Source organism: Onychomys torridus, chromosome 22 (assembly GCF_903995425.1).
Source record: "Onychomys torridus chromosome 22, mOncTor1.1, whole genome shotgun sequence".
NCBI classification, from domain to species: domain Eukaryota; kingdom Metazoa; phylum Chordata; class Mammalia; order Rodentia; family Cricetidae; genus Onychomys; species Onychomys torridus.
In genome coordinates this window covers 488,985-507,488 of record NC_050464.1, presented here as the reverse complement: position 1 = coordinate 507,488, position 18,504 = coordinate 488,985, and the positions used below count along the sequence as shown (strand labels likewise).

At 45.3% G+C, this 18,504-nt stretch overlaps 1 protein-coding gene across 5 annotated transcripts in view; it reads right to left on the bottom strand.

Annotated features, from left to right (window-relative positions):
* Positions 1-774: 774 nt before the first annotated feature.
* Positions 775-18,504, bottom strand: part of Stard13 (StAR related lipid transfer domain containing 13) — a 264,924-nt gene continuing 247,194 nt past the window's right edge. For all 5 annotated transcript variants that reach the window (XM_036171927.1, XM_036171924.1, XM_036171922.1 and 2 more), the window contains exons 8-14: positions 15,952-16,150; positions 10,754-10,964; positions 10,052-10,166; positions 9,004-9,225; positions 8,304-8,521; positions 5,227-5,403; positions 775-3,144 (exon numbers count right to left, since the gene is read on the bottom strand). In XM_036171927.1, the coding sequence (XP_036027820.1) occupies positions 3,027-3,144; positions 5,227-5,403; positions 8,304-8,521; positions 9,004-9,225; positions 10,052-10,166; positions 10,754-10,964; positions 15,952-16,150 (1,260 nt within the window). In that variant the 3' untranslated portion in view covers positions 775-3,026. The remainder of the gene's footprint in view (positions 3,145-5,226; positions 5,404-8,303; positions 8,522-9,003; positions 9,226-10,051; positions 10,167-10,753; positions 10,965-15,951; positions 16,151-18,504) is intronic.

Here is an 18,504-nt window from a genome sequence, read left to right as displayed (position 1 = left end):
AAGACTCAGAGTCATTTGTATATTTGCCTATGTATATTTCATTTCTTGTCCACTTAACAAAAGTAAAACATAACTAATGAGTTTACTACTTGATTAAAATCAAACAAATTTGTTTTATAACCTCCAGATTAAGCTAAGTGATGGTATTCCATGTCTTTAATCCCAGCACTAGGGAGGCAGAGGCAGGCAGGGTCTCTGAGTTCAAGGTCAGCCTGTCATACAAAGCAAGTTCTAAGACAGCCAAGGGTACGCAGAGAAATCCTATCTCAAAAACAAATAACTTCAGATGAAAGAAAAATGAAATCTATGTTACTTTAATCCCTTAGACCCAAGATATCTAGTATTTAAAGATTAATTTATGTTATTTTAATATTTTTTGTTAATTTTTTCCATACCATATATTCTGATTTTTTTATTAACCTTACTCTATTTCCTCCCCCAACACTCCCCAGATCTCCTTCTTTAAAGTACGCGTGTCTGTTGTGTGCGTGTGCCTCTGGAGGCCAGAGGTGAGAATTGGGTCACCTGGCACTGGAAGTACAGGCAGTTGAGAGCCACCGTGTGGGTGCTGGGAACCGAACCCACGTCCTCTGAAAGAGCAGCAAGTGTTCTTAACCACTGAGTCATCTCTCCAGCTCTGACATCAAACATCTAACCTGTCAATTGTCTGTTGACATCTTTGTGTTTGGAGCCGAAAGAGCTATGCTCATGGAAAACTGTCTTCTAGAGAAGTCTTCCTCTACATGCAGAACGAATCATGAGAACCCACATGTATTTTGTAGAAAATAGGAAATATTTAATGTATATAAATTTATCTGCCTTGGCAATTATTTACAACTGATGATTGATACCAACAATTGAGGTAAAAATATACATGAGGTATAAATATAATATTTAAATGCAAATATTTTATTTCCATCGGCAAGATAACAATGAATAAAATACTGTGGCATTTGACAAACAAGCTCGCTGCATCACTTTTTCCCTTCCCTTTTCCTTTATTTTAAAGATGCGTCTTGTGGTTAGCAGAGGTGATGCAATTAGTATGTGCATAAACTTGAAAAGTCGGGTTAGCTGGAAGAGAAAGGGGGTGAGAAACATAATCACATCATTTTATTCAGTTTTAAGCATTCCCTGGGTCCTTGTTTCCCAAAGTGTGTCCTTGAGGCCAGCTATCTGCATCCCTCGGGCCCATTAGAAATACAGAATGTCAGGCCCACCCAGACTGCCTGGATTGGAGCTTTTTAACAAGGTCTTCAGGTGATTCCCAGTGCGTACTAAGCAAAGATGCTCCTTGGGAAACAACGCCATCCATCCCGGGTGGTGCCCATAGCAGGAACAGGAACAGTGTTGAGCCGACTAAGCTCCATTGATGATCTTACCAATACGTAAAAGGTCATTCAGCATGGCGTGCATGACGTAATGGCAGCAGGTGAAATTGTCCAGTCCACAGGGCACTGCCCCAACAGTGACCTGCGGCCTGACTGACTCTCTCCCAGATAGACATGAGAATGAAAAATTCCTACCCTGATTTTCCTTGTGCCACACCAGACATACAGAAAACATCTTTATTCCTCCCAATAAAATGATTGCACACCACAGATAAAAGAAAACACTGAATTAGTGTATATAATACAACAACCACCCTGAAAAGACACATTTGTTTTTGCTTTTCTTCCAACACCAGTTGCTGAAATGGGTTATCAGTCTCTGTCCAGACAACCTAAGAAAATCTCTCCTAGAAGCCAGACATAATAACTTATCTCTCTACAGATGTTTCATTACAATAAAAATAGCAAATCCACTCTCAGGTTTGCTCAGTCTGTACAATAATAAATAAGGTTGGGGGTCAAACACAAGGGTGCTGGTGCTGGGTAATGAAAAAACATAGGATTGATACATCTGCCTGTAATTCTGACAGGTAACTAATGTTACAGTTTTGGTCTTTTGTTAGTTTAAAACCCTGTCTTTTAAATTGCAATATTTTTAATGGATTAGGTTTTAAGAGCGTCATCTATAGGATGCTCTAAGATCCCTGAAGCTGTGATGACTCTGGACACTCGGTGGACCATCATCTCACTTTGTCTGGTGTCCAGAATCAAGGTCAGTGCAAGAACATGTTGAATCACTGTGGCTGTATCGGCCACTGGTCACATAGATCACTAAACAGCATTATGAGAACTCTGAGTCTTGAGAGGATGTGGGGGCTCCCTTTAGCTTTGTGGACGGGCTCTACTGTTCATCCCAATGTAGGGGTGGGGGGTACCAATTCTGTTTCAGTCCCTGGTGCCAACTCCAGCGGTCACCTGACATCTCACTCAAATTTCACAGAGTGGGCCCGGGGGCAATGCAAAATCTAGCCTTGGATTTGGCAGTAAACTTTTACCTGTTGCTTTGTGTTAGAGAGAAGCAAATATTATTTCATTCAGTTTATCTCAAGAGCCCCACTCTAGTTTTTAAACATCAGAAATAAGCGGCAAACGTGTGGAAGAAGCTTTTAACGCTATTTTTCTTTGGCTAGCTAATCTTTGGGTTAGCATGGGCAGGCTGACAGACTACACATGTCATGCTTTGGTGTTTGACAGCAGGCTCCGCTCAGCTGGCAGGACAGGAGGGACTTTGGGGTCTATAGCAACCTGGGAAGTGCCATGTGAGGAGACTCACAGAGTCAGACAATTATATATAAAACTGTATTTTACATATATACAGCAAAGGGAGATGTACACACACATGTACAAATGCTACAGTACATCTATTTACAGCTAAAACATGCTTCTTAGAAGCCTTTAAATAGCGAATTAGGCAATGTGTAAGGAACAGCCCACTTAATTTTAAGCAACATAGATAAATGTCCAAGACGTTGTATTAGTAGGGATTAGCCATCTCCCGGCAGGTTAGGAACATACTCCATCGCCTCCGGTTCCCACCGGGACAGTGTTTCCTTCTCCTTGTCATTTGTGCTTGCCTCACACCGCGGGTTGGTTTCCCTTCCTGTTCCCTGAGTTTGTCGTCACGCTGGGGCCAGCTCAGATTTTTGTTTCTGGACCCTCAGCAATGAGAGGCTGGAAAGAGTTTCTGATTCTGGCAACTTCTGCAGCACAGAGGTGTCCGAAGCCTTTACTGTACCATTCCGGGGAATGACCCCTGTGGGGAGAGAGCAGAAGGAGGGAGGACACCTGTCAGGGGATAGGGCTGCCCTCTGGGTCATCGGTACCCTGGGTTCAGCGTGTGGCTGCGGCATCACGGTCTGAGGACCTCATTGTCCCCCAGCATTTTGTCACCAAGCATTCTGTCTTTACAGTTCATCAGGCTCTTCACGATGACACTAAGTTCTCAAAGTGAACAGGAAGATTCACACTGAATCTAGAATTCACCAAAAACCCACAACAAGCCAGGCAGTGGTGGCTCACGCCTCTAATCCTAGCACTCAGGAGGTAGAGCCAGGTGGATCGCTGAGTTCAAGGTCAGCCTGGTCTACAGAGTGAGTTCCAGGACAGCCAGGACTAATACAGAGGAACCCTGTCTCAAAAAAATCAAAATCAACAACAAAAGCCCACTGAATTTATATCTAAGCACAGAGTTCAGTGTTAGCATCTTGAATGCCACAAAGTGTTCAATTCAATTTAAACTAGGGACATGGAGGAAACAGGCACACAAGAAACACAAGAGAGCTTGAAAAGAAGGCTCAGTCAATAAAGAGTTTGCTGCCGGAACCTTAGGATCCTAAGCAACAGTCCTCAGCGCCTGTGAAAAAAGCAGGGTGTGGCAGAAACAGAAAGTTTTCTTGAGGCTGGATGACCAGCCAGTCTAGCTGATTAGTGAGCGCCAGGTTCAGTGAGAAACTATGCCTCCCCTCCATGCCAGGCACCCAAAGGGAGCAACTTAGGAAGACTCTTAGAAGTGACCTCTGCTTGGCCATCTGCTTCCACATGGGCACATGTGCATATGAACATGGACACAGGCAGAGTTCATATTTACTGAGCCTGATGTACCTGCGTGTTCTGTATGCATCCTTAAAATAGAAAATAAGGATGCCACCAGGTGATCTAATGACCCTGCTACTGGGTACACATCCAGAGAAAATGCAGTCAGCACCTCCACATTCGTGCCCACTGCAGTCATTCATAAAAGCCGAGATGTGGAATTAACCTAAGTGTGCAGTGCTCAGTGGGCAGATAAAGCAAATGTGGCATATACATACATACATACATACATGCACACTTCTGCCTGTCTGTCTACCTATCATCTATCTGTCTGTCCATTTGTCCATCTGTCTATATCTACCTGATAATTCTTAGTCTTAAAAGGGGAGATGCCCTCTTTTTTGCCACAGTGATGAAGCTGAAGGATGTTCCTGTGTTCAACATGATTAGCTAAGCACAGAAGGCTAAGAGCCGCATAGTCTCACTCCTACATGGAGTCTAGACACTGGAAGTCTCGGAGTCAGAGGGTAGGATGGTGCTGATCAGAGACTCTAGACTTGGGGTTGGGGAGATAAAGGTTGATCACATGATGCCACATTTCAGTTTGACTGCAGACTCCAGGCAACCATGGTGACTAGAGTTACTTTTCTCCTCATGAATTTGAAGGTTTGTGTGCCTGTGTGCTGTAATCAGCGCATGGTTAAGGGATGTCTTCACTTCTTTGACTGCTGGAGAAGTTTGTCTGCTGGGACTTGCGTGCCCTCCTAAAATGTATGACAGGTGGCTTTAACGAGGAGTTACCTCACTGTGCCAGAGAAGAGCCAGGAAGTCTATTGATTTTCACTCCAACACTCCGTTCCTTGACTCTACCGACCATCATCCCACCCCCTGTCTGTGGTAGGTCTCCATGAGTGACTGTGTGCTATTTGGGTGACTGTTGGGGAAGCGTGTTCTTGATCAGTGCTGGATATTTTCATACCTTGACCTGATGATTCTGTCATGTGGACCTATGTCAAAACATCCTTGCGTAGGCCACACATGCCACACTACTACAGGTTTGCGAAAAGAAATGAATAAATCAGAAAAAAAAAAAAAAGAAAATGAAGAGCAAATTCTAAAGGCTAAACGTCAGCATTTTAGGAACTGGGAAAGCGAGAGACCACGGTGGGTGCTGGTTCATGGCGGTGAGGACACAGACGAGCGGGCGGAGAGATCGGAGCCACAAGTGGGGTTCACGTGCACACACTACACAAGCTGAGGCTCATGAGAACTTGGTCTGTCAACACCCAGAGTGGCCACTTACTTCAGGTCTATCCTGCAGATGTGGGTCAGCCTGGACTTGCCGGAACCGCATGGTTCTATCAGGTACTGCGAGTCCATCACCACGGCCCGCACGCCGCCCATCAGCTGGGCTTCCTCATGCTCCACAGACAGGGACACCAGGGTGCACATTCCTTTGGGTAGGTCGGTCTTCCAGGTCCTGGAGTCAAACAAGCCATGCTTCAGGGTGATGATGACAGGAGAGACAGCGGGCCCCAGTCCACAGCTGCACCCACACGCAAGTCCGCCTGCCCCAAACCTGGGCCTCCAGCTCCAATGCCAGGCACTTGGATTAAGCTAATGGTCTCCATGAGCTTGTGTAAAGTTTACAAACTGGGGTTCAAAGGACAGATACCAGCCTCCCACTCAGAGGGTGGAAGCTCCTGGACCTGGGTTTGGAATTGAGGCCCCATCCTCGTCTCCTGAAGCCCCTGCCGATCATCAAAAGGCTACCATTAGAATCAGCCCTTGTTCCCTCAATTGTTCTGTTGGTCTGTTGAGCACATCCATGTGCCGGGCCTGAGAAGCCATGAAGGACATAAAGATGCATACACTCTAGGAAGAGCCTTGAAGCCAGTGTGGGAAGTGCAGTGTGTGTCTACGCAGAGCTGGGATTTGGGGATAGGGCAGGGGAGGGATACAGGGAAGGCTTCCTGGAGGAAGTGGTGAAAGTTTTAGCAAACACAGCATCTGCTGATGCCTAATTTGAAAGAAATTGAGCCTGTGTTGTCCTGATAGCTTTGTTCAGATAGCTGAGGAGCTCTTGAGGGGGAGAAGAAATGAACAGTTAATTCGTGTCCAGACGGAGACATAGGAAGGTCGTTACAGCTGAGTAGTGGAGAGAGCATTCTAACTGTACATGGAGGGCCTGGCTCCCCATGGATGCAATCGGATGCTATCCTCAGATTAATCCACTCTCGGGTTATCTAGTTAACGGGTCACTGGAGGCGTGGCTTTTCCGTGGAAGCAGCTTTCTGTGGTAGGACCGCCCTGCCCTGCCCTGCAATGTCCTTTGCTGTGCTATGACCTGGAGCTCCAGACGAAAGAGGGGAGTTCATATCTACTCTCCACAGGAATCACTGCTTCACATGGCTTCATTATAAACAACAGAAAGAAGCTAAGACACTTGATGAGAATTTGGGTATAAGGAAGTCTGGTGTGTCAGAAAGACTACGTCCTTACACCCTGCCTGCAAGTTCCTCCTCGCCCTCCCTTTTCTCCTTGAATCAAACAGGGAGTTTCTGCTGGCATGAACCAGGTCTGGTGCATGGCGAGCTAATCCTCTGAGCTGCCGAGTTCTCCCACAGAGCACCACTGTCCACGTCCACCTACTTTTACTTTAGCCTTGGGCTGTACTGAAATTCCACCCTTACCATCTACTCACATTATTTACTCCCTCTAAGATAAGTCAGCTTGGATCCTTTGTTATTTATTGACTGTCCCAGGAGAATATAAAGAGGGTCTGAGGGGATAGCTTAGTGGGTGAAGGAGCATAAGCATGGGAACTGAGTTCAGTCCCCAGCACTGACATAAAAGCCAGGCATGAGGGCACACACTTGGAATCCCATCACTGCGGAGGTGGAGGCAAGATGTTTCCTGGAGCTTCCTGGCCAGTCAGTTCAGCCAACTACCCCAGGTCCCAAAGACAGACTCTGCCTCAAAAATAATGAAGTAGATGGCTCCTGAGGAACAACATGCAAGACTGACCTCTGGCCTAGGCACACATGTGCAGGCATGTGCACACACACACACACACACACACACACACACACACATACACACACACACACACACACACACACACAGAGAGAGAGAGAGAGAGAGAGAGAGAGAGAGAGAGAGAGAGAGAGAAATCTGAACTCTGAGAGGAGACCACGAGGAGCCTGCTGCTGCCCACCACGGGCCTCCTCAGAGCAAGAAGCTGTGACTGGCAGGAGGTATGACAGAATAGTCTACAGTAGGCAGCAGGCTGGTGGGATCACTGTGGAGACAGAATGAGGGAAGTTCAGGGACTTCCCATCTCTGCAGCTTCAGTCCTGGACAATGCCACTTTCTGCTTGTGAGTGGGAGGGTTACATTTTAATGCCACAAGGTGAGTGATGCCCTAATAACTGGCCAGAGGCCACCCCAGCTAATGGTCTACATTCTCTGTCAGGACAAAGTTGCTGGGATACAATTTATATTTATATTTAGGAGAAACAAACCTTAAAAGTTAAGGTCCCAAGGATCCAATCCAAATGCACAAAGGGCATATGAACAGTCAGCTTTGGTTTGCCCTCCAAGCTCACTTCAGAAAGCAACTATTTCAAATATACATTTGGGGATTTCTCTAGAGAATCCTCTTACACTGCTGATCCCCGAAGAAGAGCTTGTTTAATCATGTTTTTAATAAAAAGGATATATTGCTCTAATTACATTTTGTTCTTGGTCTTAACTCTTCCCCAGCCCCTGCTCTTGCTGGTGAAGTAGTGGATTTCTGCTGTGCAAACTTCCTGTGATTGGCTGAGCATCTTACTCCAAGGCCAGAGGGCAGGGGTTTGGGACTAAGCCCACCAGAAACCGTATTTCAATGGCAGACACAGGGCTCAGGAGCCTTTGCCAGGACTGAATTCTAATGGGATGCCTGGTGTCTCTGCACATTGGGACTTTCAGGGCTGAGCGGGAATTTCCACGCATTACAATTAGTTGCGAACATGTGAGGTCACATGCACTCCCATCTTCAAGTTCTCCAAGATAAAGATCTGTTTTCTTCCCCAGGGAGAAAGACAAAACCACGGGAAAAGCCAATTGGATTTGATTTGCATAATTTGGCAGACAAATCCAACAAATAGCATCTATTCTGGGGAGGGGGGACTGTTCTGAGGATGGGAGTGATATTCATGGCCTAATAAACTGTGAGCACCACAGGAGAGCTTGGGCAGAGCTGTAAATAGGTGAAGATGGCAAAGTCAGAGAGGAGTGAGCTTAGAGCCCCAAAGCAGGCTGGGAGAAGTGTTTTCCATTGGCTGTTCTCATCTTGCCTTTGGAACAGGACCGCATACAGCACGGAGTCAGGCTTACCTGAGAACCACGAAGTCTCTGGAGGGATGTGGGGCCATGCTGTTCAGCACGTACTGGTAGATTTCTGTTTGCCTGTCCAAAGTCTCCACAACTTTCCACTGCACGAAGTCCTCATCCCATAGGTGACGTTCTCTTAGCACGCGATTCAGCACCACGGAGGGTGGTGCCTCTACCTCCACGGACGCCTTCCACAGCTTCAGCGGGTTCCCGTCCCCCACCTTGGCAAAGACACGGGCACGAGCAGAAGAGATTACTAAGGGGCCACCCAGACCTCCCTTGCTGTGCCGGGCATTCCAAACCACAGCTGGTTATATAAAGTGAGCCGGTCACACTGCACCCAGAGTTAAAATGCAAATACTTCAGTCCTCAAGCTGAGGAGCAGAAGAATGATAATCAAAATGAGCCAGACATGTTCTAATCCACTTGACTTTTATGTAGTTCTTCTCTTGACAGGTACACTTAGAGTGTTCCTCTTTGCAAGTGAAAAATGCTGGACATTGATTATCCCTGGCATCCCACAGAAGAGGGCACAGGCCGACTGGGATCCGGCAGCCCTGCCATACAGCCTAGGCTCTGATGGGAGTGCTGTTGGTGGGCTTTGAACGGAGCTTTTGAATGGCACCTGGGCCTTACCTGCTCCAGCAGGTGCGAAGGAAGTCCCATGGGTAAGCGCACATTCTGCGGCAGAAGCGAATCTTACCTTTTTGAAAGCAAGGTCTGTGTTGTCGAGGCTGGAACATGTGACCCATCCTTTGAATTTCTCCCTAGCTTCTTTCTGGAGGCCTTGGACAAGATGCTCCAGGTATGTGTGGAAAGTTGCTCCGTTCTCTGCCAGCTGTGCTCCCAAGTCTTCCAGGCTGGGGGCATGGATTTCAGCCTCCAAGTAGGAGCTCCGAGACTGGACCACCATCTCATGTGGAACCTGATCCAGTGAATGCACGAAAGAGCAAAGCCCTGAGCTAAAGAAATTCTGAGGCTGACAGAGACAAAGCCAACTCTCTACAGTCAAGGGTGAGCATTGGCTGTGCGCCATCCAAGATCAGGTTTACGGCTAGGAGACATACATAGGACTTGTGAGCTTATGTTTATTATTCAAAAACACTGGGAAGCCTTCCTGATCACATGTTCCACTTCTCTTTTTATTCCATTTGGCAAGAGTGGGCTCAGACAGCGTCACTCATTCACACACATTGACACATTGAGGGGAAACACAGCTATGACTTAGACATGTCTTCCCTATTTGCAATACAGTTCTCCCACTGACAAATGCCAATGTTGCCGCAGAGTGTGCCAGGTGTCCCATCCACTTGCCTCTATAATGCATGCATGGCTATAGTCCTAGGCTGTCAAGTATTCTAGTGACAAGGATTACTCAGTCATACTCAAGCACACGTACATACATACACAGAGAGAAAGAGAGAGACAAAGAGAGAGGCAGAGAGACAGATAGAGGAAGACTCTAAGTCTTGAGGCAAAAATAAAATATTTAATTGATCAACTGGCCTTGAACCTGACAAAGGAAGGCAATTGAACTGTCTGCATGAAAAATTGTCATCATGTTGGGCCCCCAGTGCCAGTGACTGTGAAAGTCTGGACTGAATAGCTCGGAGTTATTCTTCATAACTCCTGGGGGCAGATACCAGAGCTACAGTGCATACTGCTGTCATCAGAAAACGGAGTGCAAAGAGATCAAAATCATAAACGGGCCACCATTCATTCCCAGCCTGCTACTACTTCCAAGGCCTCACCTCAAAGAGTCGGTTGCATTCTGTGATCATGTGGGCGAGCCCCTGGGCTGCTGCTAGATTTTCATTGAGGTCCTTCTGATCTGGCTTCCCGGTGGCATATTTCTTTTGGATGACTCTGTAATTGAATATGAATGTGCTAAGCAGATCCCCAGCCGGGGTATGTTGGGATACCCAGATAATCTCATCTGTTTGCTGTTTATCCCCAGATGAGGCTCAGACCCCAGGCTTTCTCCTTTCCAAATTAAAACCAATGACCACACATCTTTAGATGCTCCAAGGCAGGCTGGCAGGCTGACAACTCACAACCAAAAGCCATGGAAAAATACAAAGACAGGAAGAGCTGTAGGTGGAAAAATTATTTGTTTTCTCCACTTGAAACCACTCAACTGCAGGTTCCCATGCGCTGTCTTTTAAATATAGCCTTTGAAAACCAAGGATCATAAAATTCCTTTTTATGCATGTTCCTTCTCCTTCCCAATTAAATAGAACAAAATCAAACTTCTCTGGCTTTCTGGATCTCAAGTGACATCCTTCAGGGCTACCTCAGTGGTGCCAGGAGCCCCAGGCCAGGGATGAGGGTGCATCCTAGTCTTCTATCCAAACTCTCCCACAAGAACACTTTTGTTTTATTTTCCTTAAGAAAATGGATGTTGGTGGGGAGACTGGGTTTGGGCATGAGGGCCAACGCTTAGGAAAGCTCACCTTGGGGAGCTTTCTTTCTTCAGTAAGTTAAGGTGAAAGAGGGAGGGGGCCAGACACACGGCCAGATTCATGGGCGTCATCTGATTCTCCTCCACTAAGTTCACCACATCGTTGAGGAAGCACAGGAGCGTCTGCAGGGCCTCCCTGTTCTCGTCCGCCAGCAGCAGGATGGCCGCCTGCACCGCCTGCAGCCGCTGTTCTTTGGGGACATCTGAAGAGAAGTGGGCACCAAGTTGTCAGAGGGAGAGAGCAGAGAGAGTCAGCAGGGATGATCGCAGGACCTCCCCTTCCTGGCAGAAAATACCCAGAGACACCAACAGTAGCTAACCTGAGAAGTCCCAGTGAGTGTCCCAGAGGCACTTGGAGCGGAGCTGCCACACTGGCTTCTCACACTCTGAGCATCAGGCTCTTCTATCTAAAGACTGTCTGTTTTAGCGGAAGTTGGTGATGGGTTGGAGTTCAGTTAACCTGGTTTCTCTCTTGCTCACCTTCTTTTCCAGGCAGCTTCAGGGACAGTCAAGGCTGGGTGGGGCACACTTGTGAAAGCCACTGGGTGAAAGGACAAAGACCTACCTTTCCCTACCACAGTAGAGCCCCAGGCCATGCTGCTGGCATGGTACGATAAACCTTGAACAATGAACTGTTTGCCCTTGGCCGCACCTGGGGAGCCAGTGCCTCATTGGTGAGCATGGTAGATCCTTCTGTCCCTACAAAGTCACCAGGGCTCAATCTGGAGAAGGTACACAATCTTGAGTGATCACGCAATGTGAGGGAAAGGCATCTCGGCTTCCCTCTGAGGGTGACTCTTGTGGAGGTGGGCATTGACATGTAGGCCTAAGGGACAAATAGCTCAAAGACACAAAGTGAATAACAGAAAAACCACAACAAATTGGGAATGAGGCACTGTTCTTTTGCTGCCCTTCTGGCTGTGTTTGGTTCATGATCATTTAGGTTTGATTCAAAGACACAGACAGGAGCTCATTGGTGAATATGGCTATCTTCCTTAGAGAGCCATGCCCGGGAGTGGAAGTCTCCATAGTAGGGTGTTTGCACTCCTGGGGTTTGGGGCAGTGTGCTCAAGACAATCCCTTGAAATTTCAATTGTGCCTTATAATGTACACACTTTCTCACTGTATATCTCTGTGTCTTCAATGTGTTAAAAAATACAGAGCTCATACTCAGATATCCACTGCTGGTAGAGGTGCATGATAGAAAAAAATTGGCAATGGCTGAGATGGGCCCTTCCCACTGCTCCAGAGATGAACCATCTGAGCTCATACTTGATTCCAAGACCTGACACTCTCATGTTATGTGATATTTTGATTGTGTTTTGACAAATAAAGCTTGCCTGGATTCAGAGGGTGGAGTTAACCACTGGTCAACCACAGTGGTTTGGAGCACTGAAGAGAGAGGGACATGAAGTGATAGGGCAGTGCTGAGATCCTGTCTCAGCCCTTTTAGAGGGAGGAACAGAAGAGATAAGAAGTCACTGGTGGCTGCTCCCTGCTTTTCTGATCTTTCAGTTTCTTATCCTGATATCTGACTCCAGATTTTTTATTGATAAAGATTAATTAGATTAACACTTCATTCTCACACAGACTTGGTTCCTCTTTCCACTGACTGCTTTAGGGTCATTGCAAACCAGTTTGGGCTGATGAGACCAGTGATGATGCTAGGAGCTTCTGTGAGGCCCATTTTATCTATAAGAAGACACACTTGTCCAAGGAGACACTTGGCTCTCTCTGGTCGCCTCCGAGTGTGACTTTATGGAGACGTGGTGATTCTGTAAGTTGTGGCAGCTGTACTGAGACTGAAACACTCCTTAAGCACACTTAGTCATAGTCTGACACAGAGTGGCAGAGACAGTGACAGCCTAGCACCACTGGGCTATAGGTTTACCCAACACTGGCATGGTTTAACTCCATTTTTCTTCTTGTCACGTGTACTAATCAAACATTCTTATTGTTAAATAACTGTGTGTATGAGATTGGTTCTGCTTTAGCATTATGACGGAGTCTTTTAATACCCGATGGTTCCTTACTTAGTTCTTACCAGATCCAGTATGAAACCCTCCCTTAGTTTTTAAGGCCACTTTCATGTGACCCTGGCCTCCTAGATTATCAGTGTCTCCTGGAGTAGTGTTGTACATTTAGCATTCACACAGCATCCCCTGCACACTTCTGGCACACGCTCCGTTCACTTACTGCACCCAGGATGTTCCTTCACAATGACCTCCAGCTGTCATTGTCTCCAACCAAGTTCCTACTGCTCATCCCAACCTTTGTGGATCTGTCTTTGGGAGCTTTTTTGTTTTTATTTTTTGAACGGGTACTCTCTAACTGGATTGCAGTCATTTATGCTCTGGTCTCATCTCCCTGCAGTCTAAGATCCCTAAGAACAGACAGCGAGTGAGTGTAACACAGTGTAAGCTCTGCAGCGCTCAACTCAGCCCTGCTCTGTAAATGTTTGCTCAGATAAAATGAGGCCCTGCTTTGATCTGGCTTCTTGGTGGTAGGTCTAGGCAAGAGCCAAAAAGATATTTATCTCTTGGAAATGATTTAGCTTTAGCCATAGATAGTGTCAACTTCAACCCAAGGGCTGATTAAATGTAAATACTATATCCATAAGGAGGTTTAACTGAAAAACAGAGTATGACCTCTTCCAGAAACATCACCGTGAGCATTTTTTGGGGGGGGGGGTCCCGTATCACTAATTCAGCGTAACCTATTCACTCTGACAAAGTAATATTTGTGTAGTGTGCCATCCCTTTATTCTGTTCTGATAGGTGTTTCCTCCCTGAATTACACATTTGGTACAGAGTATCTATAGTAGGGGCCTTCAGATTGGATCAGTTCCATCTCGGGACCTGCTTGCGGCATATTTTGATATAAAAATCAAGGCCTGTGGGCCAGAGTCATTTCCCCCTAAGAACTGATACTTGGGCCCTGAAGATCATTGCCAATTTGTAATGATATCATTATCCTATTGAGAAAAGACCTGCATGCTCTTTCTGACGTCTGCCTTGGTAACTACATTTAGCAGAACGGCTTTTTAACTCAATTGTTCTTCTCGTTACTACTTTAGTTATAGTGGCTTTGTGAAGGACTACTGATTTCATGTCACTTGATAGCTTCCAAATGAAACCGTAAGTTAGCTGAATTAAGGTGTAACCTTGATTTGGTTCACTTCCATCTCACCAGTTAAAATACATCTGCTTTCTTGTTTGTTTCCAGTCTTTATAATACATTTGACTCTGCATCTACTATCAAATTTTGTATCAAAGAGAATGTTTAACTCCCAAAAATTAAATTAGGTTTAACACACACACACACACACACACACACACACACACACACACACACACTAAATTCTATTGGATTCTTTTTTTGTTTTAAATATATTAGAAATATATTGGAAATCCACTTGAGACTGTATACAAAGACGTACTGAAAAGGCATCTATATCGATGTTGGGAAGGTATATTCAGACACAGACAAGAATGACATGGATAGGTCCATAGCAAACTGCCGGGAGCCATCGCAGGCGGTGGATAGGTCCGCAGAGGGTGTAAGGAGTTGGCTGGGGGAGGAAGTGAGCCATGCCATGGTGGTCAGGAGAATCTTGTAGCCTGACTGACTAACAGTCAGAATGTTTATTTATACAGAATTTAGTAAGCAGGGATACATTCACGATGTTCCAAAACATAGATCATATCATTTTTGGTTTTGGACATGTGTCTCACTTCCTTTTGCTCATCTTTTAGTCATCATTAATAAACTATGACAGAACAGAGTTATCATTTCCAATCATTTTCCCTCGTTTCCCTCATCATTAATAAACGGAGTTATCATTCTTATGCATTGACCCCATAACCCAATTTTTGAGAATCTAGAAGCATATGACAGCCTGTGCTCAGGCTGGTAGCTTTGGTTGTTTCAAGGACACTAGACCAACACAAAATCTTCAACCACTCTGGGCATTTTGCCATGTCCCAAGCAATGTATTACTAACTCTTAGTGGTCAGAGTGCCCGAGAAAAATCCTCAGGACAAAGCTGCTGTAATTATTATTCAAATTCTGACATAATATAATCAATGTTCACATTTATATCTTTATAGAACTTGTCTATATGTCTAATCCTGGCATTCTGTTGTTCCTTGGTCATATGACATTGTAGTGGCTCCACATGGGCTAACTTCTAAGAGAGGGAGGTCCTGACACCTCATACTTTCATCATCTTTTTCCACTCTATACTTTGCTCATCAATATGTCTCTGTGTAGGGCAGAGTTGTATGCCACGTAATTGTCTGAGTGTACAGTGGGACGAGGCTTGTAATCTCAACTACGGCCAACTCCTCTAGCCCATCGGATCTTGTTGACCTTTTTGAGTTTATTTTGTTTTGAATATCTTATTCCTGTGATAGTACAGTGACAGATGTTTCCAGAATGTTTCATAGCCTCATGAAGAGGCCTCTGGCTTCTTTATGTGTCACAACCTCCAAGGCATAAAGGAGACCTTCAAGTAGATAAGGATATCTCCCTAAAAGCGGGGGTGGGGTGGGGTGGGTGGGTGGTGGTGGGAATAATATGTTCAGGGCTGTCCTAGGGAAGCTTAAAAGCACCATTCCTGGGAGAAGGCATAAATGATTCATAAGAAATTTTCCATCAATCCAATATCCCCAAATTGTACAAATATTAAAAGTCTCCCAAGTATGTAATGGGTGGAGATGAACACCAAAGGTGACATGGCAGCCATCATGTGACTCAGCTCTGCTGGATCTTTGTCAAGCAGCTGTGCTGGCTTTATGACTTCTGCCATTCCATTCAGATATGGCTGTGCCAGCAAACTGAGCAAAGGCTATTTCTGGAGAGGTAGGATTATAACTTTTATATACTTCTTCACAGATCCATGAATTACTTGTATAATTAAAAGTCTTTTGCAGGGCTGGGGATATGGCTCAGCAGCTAAAATGCTGACTGTTTTCACAGAGGAGCTGGGTTCCATTCCCAGCACCCACATGGTGGCTGACAACCATCTGTAACTCCAGCTCCAGGGTGTCTGATGCCCTCTTCTGGCCTCCATGGGCACTGCATGCTTGTGGTGCACAGACCCTCATGCAGACACACGCATACATAATAAATAAGTCTTTAAAATTCCACCCTATTGACGGTTGGGCACACTGTGTTATTGCAACTTACATTGATAGATGTTGAGGAAGGTCTCGCTGAGCTTGTTGGTGAACAAGGGCTCGGGGAGGTCCCGGAAGAACTGCTTTACCATGTCTGCCACATCATATGCAGACTGGTCTTTGTAGCTTACATTCTCAGGGAAGTTCTCGTTCATTTGACGCAGAGCATGGATTCGAGACTTCACCCCCGACTTGCGGAAAAGACCCACCTGAAATGAGTCACAGGGCTGTGTAAGCCAAGTCTCCTTTCTCCTTACAACTTCTTCCTCAGGGTAGGAATCCTGGATGTGAAGAGGAGGCCTGGGGCCAGGCTGGATGAGCTCCACCCTGTCTCCACAATTCTGAATTTCCAGGAAAGCTACATTAGGTAATAGTCAAACACTGACTCCCTCTCCTATCAAATAAAGAATAGCCCACCCCACAGAGCTGGAGCCTCAATGTCCAAACACATGTGGATGAACTTCCTGAACTGTAAACTCTTAGAACAGTGGGTGGTGTAATTTTACTCTTTTTTTCCAACAAGTATCCATACAAGGCATTCTTATACTAGAAGTCATTAGTGAGCAGAGACATAAAAAAAAAAAATCTCTTTCCTTTAACATTTGAACTTTTGTGTGAAATTTTTGAAATAGTTCTTTTGTTTCTTTGTTTTGATGGGAGGTTTGGTCAAAATGATGTGCTTGGAGAATGGGAACATCTCAGAGACACAGGCATATCCCTTTGGGGGTGAGTCTCTGAGGAACAGGCTTCTAAAACAAAATATTAGAAGCACATATTCTGAGTACCACATTTGATTTTCTTTCTTTGAAATACTCAGCACCTGTGTGATGTGTGTTTCTCACATTATGCCTGAAACTTTACATGATCAGGTGGGGGTGGGCACGACTCCTTCCTGGGTGGCTTTTTGTAGATAGTATCATATGTGGGGAATGCAAAAGAAATGGAATGTTAAATAAGAAAAATCTCTATTTTAAAAAAGTATGAAATACTTGGTAGAAATTCCAGTTACTCCAGGGCCAGCATTACGTGGAATCAAAGTATGTGCTCCAGGTTGTACTTAATGCCTGAAATTGTGTTCTGCTCATCAACTTTAAATCAGCTGACTGTATGAGAATGTGAGGCTGAGCTCTGCACTCAGAGTGAGGCGGGTCCACTGCGGGTATGCATGCACACTTATGTACAGTTGTGTACCCTTCTGCAGAAGTAGTTTTTATTCTCGCCTTGGCTAAAGACTACGGATTATGAGGTTATTTTCTTGAGACCCCAGACCCATTTCTTACACTCCATCACAGCCTTTCCACCCCTGCTGCCTGATAAACACAGTGTAATGAGCATAGTAAAAAAAATTGCCTTTTAGACATATAAAAACAGCCTAATCAGGAACCCCACTGCACCCAAGGCTGCACCTGATAACTAGAACCCAGTGACATCACTCACAAGACAACCAGACAGTCCTAGAACCCCATGACAACAACTGGACAGTTTATAAACAGAGACCAAGAGCAATATTCTGCTCTGCACATCTGGAGAGACACTACCTTGTCTCTGTGCCTGGAGATTCTCCCCCAGGATCTGGACCCGTGAATCAGAGACTTCTGTTAAGAGACTGGACCTGACCTTTGGGTAAGATGTGACACATAGGTGAGCAGCCTTGGAGAAGATAGGCTTAGGACTATAGTTAGGAATTTAGAGTGTGAACCTAGTGTGATGACCGTTAGCATAATACAATACAATTTTTGTAATACTAACTATGCGTGTCTACCTTCTTGCTTGCAACAATTAGCAATACGATACCAAAAATATAAGGACATAAAGAGGGACAAGTGAGGTGAGCAGAGCCATTATGGTACAATGAAGATTCTGAGAGGAATCTGGTAGATAAAGTTCAGTCGCCACTAGGAGCCCTCTACCCTGGCCTTGCCCTATTCAAACCACAGTCCACCTTTCCTTGGCTTAGACATACGAGCACTGAATTCTCAACACCCAGCCTTTCAGTTTCTGCTTGCCATTCTCCTCGCTCCCCAGTGGCATACAGATTAGCTCACTTCTTTGAGAGCAAGGTGGAATGCTCCTGAGTGGCTGGACAGATAATCAGTGGCAGGTGGGATCGGCCATTATTCTATCCTAGATATCTGGAGACACACATGAATATAGTTGTCACACTGACTATGGTGTCTCTTGCTTGTTACTATACATGAAAGCAACAGTATCATTATTACTATTATACTACAAGAACAAGGGGGAAATTCCAAGCCATTAGAGAGTTTGTACATGTTAGCTGCATGATCACAGGGGAAATTAAACATTGCTACATTCTCTGGTCATAAGAACAGAATTGTTAGGAATAGCTCTTTGCATTCCAGGGCTTATCACCGAATTCCACAGATCAAGATATTCAGGCAGATTGCTATTTAATGTGCTAGTTACTTTGTTTCAAGTTTGCAGTATCTAGAAAATGCCATCTTTAGCTATATTTGGATGATTCTCTGCAACAAAGTCTAGAGAACATTTATTTTTCCTGGTCTGGCAAGTATTTCAAATTGTGTCACAGTGCACAGGAAGA